Raw genomic sequence first — 7,500 nt, 5'->3', positions numbered from 1 at the left:
CATCGTCTCCAGATGCTCAGCAGATGTTTATATCAAATCTCAGTGGGCAGAGAAAATGTGTTTGGGAAACAGATTTGACAAACACTTGTGAACAGAAAGCACAAACTTTGGTCAATAAACAAATAATAATCGTTATTTATCTTCAGAGGCGTGATGTTTCTACTGACTTTTGTTCATTGTTGCTCTTTTGCTGATTGCTGCGATAAATAAAACATGTTTTCTCTGACTCTGAATGTTTAGTTGGAGAAGTGTGAGACTCTAACACTCAGTTTTTCATATATATGTTTGCAGTTCTGTGCAAATTGTATATTTGTGGTATGTAATAATTAATCGTTTTACATGTTTTATCTGATGAAGAACTCTTCAGAAGGTTTCTGGAAGTTCACTTGGATCAGTCGAGTCTTTACAGAATCAGATCGGATTAAATATATATTGATCCTGGCAGTAGCAATATTTTACTTAAAGAAAATGCAGATAAATTAAAAAAAAAAAAAAAAAAAAAAAACAATACAAAAATAAGATACAATACAGATATATTGGCACAAAGAAGGTCTGACATTACTACTGTAAAACATATTAATGCTACTGAGGTTTGTCAGATTTATTTTATTTGCTTTAAAATTAAAAATAAAACAATAATATTTGATCATAATATGGAGTATCCATATTCAGAATCAGATCAGACACTCCAGAGGAATAGCAAATAAATACTGATCCTGGCAGTAGCAGTATTTTACTTAAAGAAAAAGTACATAAATATAAAAAAAATACACAATACAAGAATAAGATAAAACAATAAAGACATATCGGTACAAAGAAGGTCTGACATTACTACTGTAAAACATATTAATGCTTCTGAGGTTTTTCAGATTTATTTTGTTATTTGCTTTAAAATTAAAAATAAAACAATAATATTTGACCATAATATGAAGTATCCATATGCAGAATCAGATCAGACACTCCAGAGGAATACCAAATAAATATTGATCCTGGCAGTAGCAGTATTTTACTTAAAGAAAATGCAGATAAATATAAAAAAAAGATACACAATACAAAAATAAGATAAACAATAAAGACATATAGGGGCAAAGAAGGTCTGACATTATTACTGTAAAACATGTTAATGCTATTGATGTTTTTTGATTAATTTTGTTATTTGCTTTAAAATTAACAATAAAACAATAATATTTGACCATAATTTGGAGTATCCATATGCAAAATCAGATCGGACACTCCAGAAGAATAGCAAATAAATATTGATCCTGGCAGTAGCAATATTTTACTTAAAGAAAAAGTACATAAATATATAAAAAAAAATACACAATACAACAAAATAAGATAAAACAATAAAAACATATTGGTAATAAAAACATAGTGTAAACCAAGTTAATGCTATTGAGGTTTTAATGACATATTTAGTTTTTTATTATAAAATTAACAATAAACCAATAATATTTGACCATTATATGGAGTATTACATAATGCAAATTTTATTTTACATAGCCTTTCTGTCTAAATTACACTGTTGCTCATAGAGTTGGAATAATTTTCTTTTCAGACACATTCCTGTTTTTATTCCTGTTCATACACATCAGTTATCAGCTTTGAACTGGTGCAATGATTTCTACGGTTACGGAAAAATTTTTTAGACCACCCCTTGTTTTCTTCAGTTTCTTGTTCATTTTAATGCTTGGTACAACTAAAGGTACATTTGTTTAGACAAATATAATGATACCAACAAAAACAGCTCATAAGAGTTTAATTTCAGAGCTGATATCTATCCATTTTCCATGCTTTTCTTGATAATAACCAAAATCACTTCAGTTCTTACATCAGTAGTTATGGCATTGTACTGACAAAAACAGTGCTTTTAGGCATTCCATTTCACTTTTCTTTTCTGTCTGTTTTAGTCACATGATCCACACAGGAGTTAGTACTTGATTACATAACTCATTGGTTCCCAACCTTTTTTGGTTCATGGCCCTATTTTAACAGCACACATTTCTGGTGACCCCACACATTCAAAACAGAGACTTTTTTTGCTAAAATGAATTTGTTTTTGATCATGTAATAGTTTGCTATACTATGTTGCAAATAAACATTAATTTTAGACGATGTTTAGTCTATATAATGTATATTATTATGGACGGGGGCAGAAAAGCCAGGTGTAGATTACTGCACAAAGTGACAATTTGATTTTCCTTGGTCAGGATATGTACAGTCAGTCCAGCTTGGATTTACAAGGCCGACGATTAATACTGAACAAACAAGAACTCAAACTATGAATTATGAAAGAGCTGCAGCATCTGAAACTGACCACAATGAACATTTGAAAGATAAACAGAACCACAGTGCTTCAGTTTCAGCTTCAGAGTTTGTCATGTCTTTTATGGATTGGGACTTTCTCTGTCAACTCACCATATATTTTTTATTAGTAACTTTTTATTTTTTATTTTTATCAATTACTAGAAATTTCAGGCGACCCCATTTGAATTCTAGGTGACCCCACATGGGGTCCTGACCCTAAGGTTGAAAAACGCTGACATAACTACTGTTTTTGGTGACTTTTGATGGTCTAATAATTTTTTCTGCACCTATATTGTATTGATTTATTTATATCACATTGACGCAATCATTACAGGAAAAAAAGGTCAAAATGTTTTCTCAAACTTGATCAGCGATAGTTGTTTTGCTACATCTTTTTTTTTTGCAGATCATGGTGTTTGTGCATAGATTTGTGTCTATTTTTACTCGTCATAATCTCTTTCCTTGTCTTTTTTTCTATCACAGTTCGTAGCTCAGCCCAACTGTCAGCAGCTTCTGGCGTCTCGTTGGTACGATGAGTTTCCAGGCTGGAGGAGGCGTCACTGGGCGGTGAAGCTCATTACATGTATCTTCATCGGCATCCTCTTTCCACTCTTATGCATGTTCTACCTGATCTCCCCGAAGAACCGCTACGGCCTGTTCATCCGTAAACCCTTCATCAAATTCATCTGTCACACCGCTTCCTACCTGACCTTCCTCTTCCTGCTCTTCTTGGCGTCGCAGCATATAGCCTTCACAGAGCGAGACCTTCAGGGCCCACCACCCACCACGGTGGAATGGATGATCCTCCCCTGGGTGCTCGGTAACTATGAAAACTAAGAACACACATACACACACACACTTCTGCTTCACCTTCATGTTTAGTGCACTGTTGTACATCTGTTCCCTGTAATCGCACAAATGAGTTCTTAATGGGAACTGAAAGGAGACTCTAACTGTGACCATATGCATGTCTGATGTTTGCCCATGAGTCAATGGTGGAATGAAATCAAAAAACATGCTTATTTGTTCATCTCTCCAAGGCTTTATATGGACGGAGATCAAGCAGATGTGGGATAGTGGTTTTGAGGACTACATAGACGACTGGTGGAATTTAATGGACTTCATAATGAACGCCTTGTATCTTGCAACAATTTCTCTGAAGATCGTTGCCTACATAAAGGTACGTACAGGTCAAAGTATATGACAGAAAGACATTTACAAATATTCTTATCTACATAGTATATAGTGTCCGACATTTCTAAATTGAACAATATCTTTATATTTTGCATTTGCTAGTGCAAATACACCATATGGACAAAAGTAATGAGACACAATGAAATCAGGTGTTTCATTGCTGACAGGAGCCAGGGGTAAAAAAAATAATAATGATAGATGTTATTGTATAATTTTATGTTATGATAAATATTTATCATAACATTTTATATTATTTGATATATTATTTCATATTTCATTTCACTGAGTTTGTTTTTCCTTATTTTTAATCAGTGTTGATTTATTATTATTATTATTATTATTATTATTATTATTATTAGTAGTAGTAGTAGTAGTAGCAGTAGTAGTAGAATTGGTGTTCATGTTATTAATAGTATTATATTATTAGTATTGTTATTACTAGTAGTAGTAGTAGTAGTATTGGTGTTCATGTTATTAATAGTATTATATTATTAGTATTATTATTACTAGTAGTAGTAGTAGTAGAATTGGTGTTCATGTTATTACTAGTAAAAGTATTATTAGTATTATTATTACTAGTAGTAGTAGTAGTAGTAGTAGAATTGGTGTTCATGTTATTACTAGTATTATTATTATTATTAGTAGTAGTAGTAGGAGTAGTAGTAGTAGAATTGTTGTTCATGTTATTACTAGTAAAAGTATTATTAGTATTGTTATTACTACTAGTAGTAGTGGTAGTAGTAGTAGTAGTAGTAGAATTGGTGTTCATGTTATTACTAGTAATAGTATTGTTAGTATTATTATTACTAGTAGTAGTAGAATTGGTGTTCATGTTATTAATAGTATTATTTGTATTATTATTACTAGTAGTAGTCGTAGAATTGGTGTTCATGTTATTACTAGTATTATTATTATTAGTAGTAGTAGTAGGAGTAGTAGTAGTAGAATTGGTGTTCATGTTATTACTAGTAAAAGTATTATTAGTATTGTTATTACTACTAGTAGTAGTGGTAGTAGTAGTAGTAGTAGTAGAATTGGTGTTCATGTTATTACTAGTAATAGTATTATTAGTATTATTATTACTAGTAGTAGTAGTAGAATTGGTGTTCATGTTATTACTAGTAATAGTATTGTTAGTATTATTATTACTAGTAGTAGTAGAATTGGTGTTCATGTTATTAATAGTATTATTTGTATTATTATTACTAGTAGTAGTCGTAGAATTGGTGTTCATATTATTACTAGTATTATTATTATTATTATTATTAGTAGTAGTAGTAGTAGTAGTAGTTGTAGTAGTAGAATTTGTGTTCATGTTATTACTATTATTATTAGTAGTAGTAGTAGTAGTAGTAGTAGTAGTAGAATTGGTGTTCATGTTATTACTAGTAACAGTATTATTAGTATTACTGTTATTATTATTTAACCTTTATTTAACAAGGAAGAATCACTCATTGAGATTAAAAATCTGTTTTACAAAGGTTGCAGATACATTTATACTAAAATATACATAAAACACAAATAAAACTTTTAAAAATACTATAAACATACATATAAAAATAAACCAATAATGTAAAAGTTTAAACAATTATAATTTAAAAGATTTTAATATTCTACCTCTAAATTTCTAAAACATTTGTCACATTCTGACCATAAATAATCACTTTAAAATACTTTTTCATATGTTCAACCTTGACATGGATTTGACATTTATTGTGATAAATCAGTGTAAAAATATGATATCTTGGACCACAGCTGACACAACATTTTAATCATAATAATATTTCAAATCAACAGGAATAGGAAGTCCTACAAGTGAAGGATGTGTCTTAATATTAGATAAATAGACGGACGGACAGACAGACGGATGGATAAACAGATAAATGGATGGATGGATAAATAGATAAACTGATGGATGGATGGATGGATAAACAGATGGATGATAGAACGATAGATAGAACGATAGATAGAACGATGGATGGATGGATGGATGGATGGATGGATGGATGGATGGATGGATGGATGGATGGATGGATAGATAGATAGATAGATAGATAGATAGATAGATAGATAGATAGATAGATAGATAGATAGATAGATAGATAGATAGATAGATAGATAGATAGATAGATAGATAGATAGATAGATAGATAGATAGATAGATAGATAGGCTTTATTGTTTGTCATAAGTGATAGAATTTCTTTTTCAGTTTGTGTGCATTTGTGTATCTGATGGTGCTGGTTGTGTGGTTGTTCTTTTCAACAGTACAATGGAGCCAAACCCAGATGTACCTGGGAAATGTGGCACCCGACTTTGGTGGCAGAGTCACTGTTTGCTATAGCCAACATCTTCAGCTCCTTGCGCCTCATCTGCCTTTTCACTGCCAACTCCCACCTGGGCCCTTTGCAGATCTCCCTGGGCCGTATGCTCCTGGACATCCTCAAGTTCCTCTTCATCTACTGTCTAGTGCTGCTGGCCTTTGCCAACGGCCTCAACCAGCTCTACTTTTACTACGAAACAGAGGGAGATGGGCCAAGTGGTTGCAAGGGTATTCGATGTTCTCATCAAAACAACGCATTCTCAACGCAAGTTGAAATAAATTGTCCCTAACAAATGTGTAATTTTAAGAATTAATGGGTTTGTTTTTCAGCAGTGCATGATTTGATGTATGGTTGTTTGCTTTTCAGGCTATTCGAGACACTCCAGTCATTATTTTGGTCTGTATTTGGCCTGATTTCACTGTATGTGACCAATGTTGAACCAGACCATGAATTCACTGAGTTTGTGGGAAGTACCATGTTTGGAACGTACAATGTCATTTCCCTGGTAGTTCTTCTGAATATGCTAATTGCGATGATGAACAACTCCTACCAGCACATTGCTGTAAGTCGTGTTGCTACTCTGCCGTATAGCTTAATGATACTAATTTGTCTTGCTTTCTTTGGTAAAACATTTTTTAAAAATTGTTGTGCCGTTTCTCTTTTCCAGGATCACGCAGACATAGAATGGAAATTTGCCAGAACAAAATTATGGATGAGCTATTTTGAAGAAGGGGGGACTTTGCCATCTCCGTTTAATATAATCCCAAGCCCGAAGTCCCTGTGTTATCTAATTGGATGGATAAAGACGCACTTGTTTAAGAGACCAAGTGTCAAAAGGCTTGAAACCTTTGAAACTTTGGGGGTAAGGAATTTCCTGAAATTTGCTTGTGTCTCTGTTTTCACAACTGTCGCATCCATTGTCTTATCTCTAAATGCCAAGAATGCATTAGTTCCCCTCTAGTATTTGCTGCCTCAAAATGGGTGACTCCAAAATAATTGAAAATTTACACCAAGGGGCTTCCTTTTGAAAACATTAAGAAGGCACAATTACCCTTCAGCTGCAAACAGAAATGTATTTATAAATGGATCTTTTCCTTAATTTTAGGTCCGTGCAGCTGAAAATGTAAGATTAAACCATGAGTATCAGGTAGTGATTTATTTTACACATTCGTCAGTGTTTTAACTTTTTGTTCTTCAAATGATACCTGCCTTGTACCTCTACAATAACGTCTCTTTCTAGGAGGTTTTAAGGAACTTAGTAAAGCGATATGTGGCTGCGATGATCAGAGATGCCAAAACAGAGGAAGGGTTGACAGAGGAGAATTTTAAGGTAATACACTATGGAAGTAAATCTGTCTCAGCAGATTTTGAATTATAAAAGCTACGGAATTTCTAGCACTGAATTTTTTTGCACTGAAATTAAGTATCTGAATTTTTTTTGCACTGAAATTAAGTATCTGATTTTTTTTTGCACTGAAATTAAATATCTGAATTTTTTTGCACTGAAATTAAGTATCTGAATTTTTTTTTTTTTGCACTGAAATTAAGCATCCGAATTTTTTTTGCACTGAAATTAAGTATCTGATATATATATATATATATATATATATATATATATATATATATATATTTTTTTTTTTTTTTTTTTTGCACTGAAATTAAGCATCCAAATTTTTT

At 32.1% G+C, this 7,500-nt stretch overlaps 1 protein-coding gene across 2 annotated transcripts in view; it reads left to right on the top strand.

The window, feature by feature from the left end:
- trpc4b (transient receptor potential cation channel, subfamily C, member 4b) overlaps positions 1-7,500 on the top strand; it is a 39,241-nt gene that overhangs the window by 30,298 nt on the left and 1,443 nt on the right. Inside the window, exons 4-10 of one of the 2 annotated variants that reach the window (XM_030153119.1) lie at positions 2,791-3,127; positions 3,348-3,487; positions 5,768-6,087; positions 6,190-6,385; positions 6,491-6,685; positions 6,929-6,946; positions 7,064-7,153. In XM_030153119.1, the coding sequence (XP_030008979.1) occupies positions 2,791-3,127; positions 3,348-3,487; positions 5,768-6,087; positions 6,190-6,385; positions 6,491-6,685; positions 6,929-6,946; positions 7,064-7,153 (1,296 nt within the window). Of the gene's footprint in view, positions 1-2,790; positions 3,128-3,347; positions 3,488-5,767; positions 6,088-6,189; positions 6,386-6,490; positions 6,686-6,928; positions 6,971-7,063; positions 7,154-7,500 lie in introns of both variants that reach the window. The other variant, XM_030153118.1, reaches the window with a different exon arrangement.

Source organism: Sphaeramia orbicularis, chromosome 13 (assembly GCF_902148855.1).
Source record: "Sphaeramia orbicularis chromosome 13, fSphaOr1.1, whole genome shotgun sequence".
Taxonomy (NCBI): Eukaryota; Metazoa; Chordata; class Actinopteri; order Kurtiformes; family Apogonidae; genus Sphaeramia; species Sphaeramia orbicularis.
This window is presented reverse-complemented; position numbering and strand designations above follow the sequence as displayed.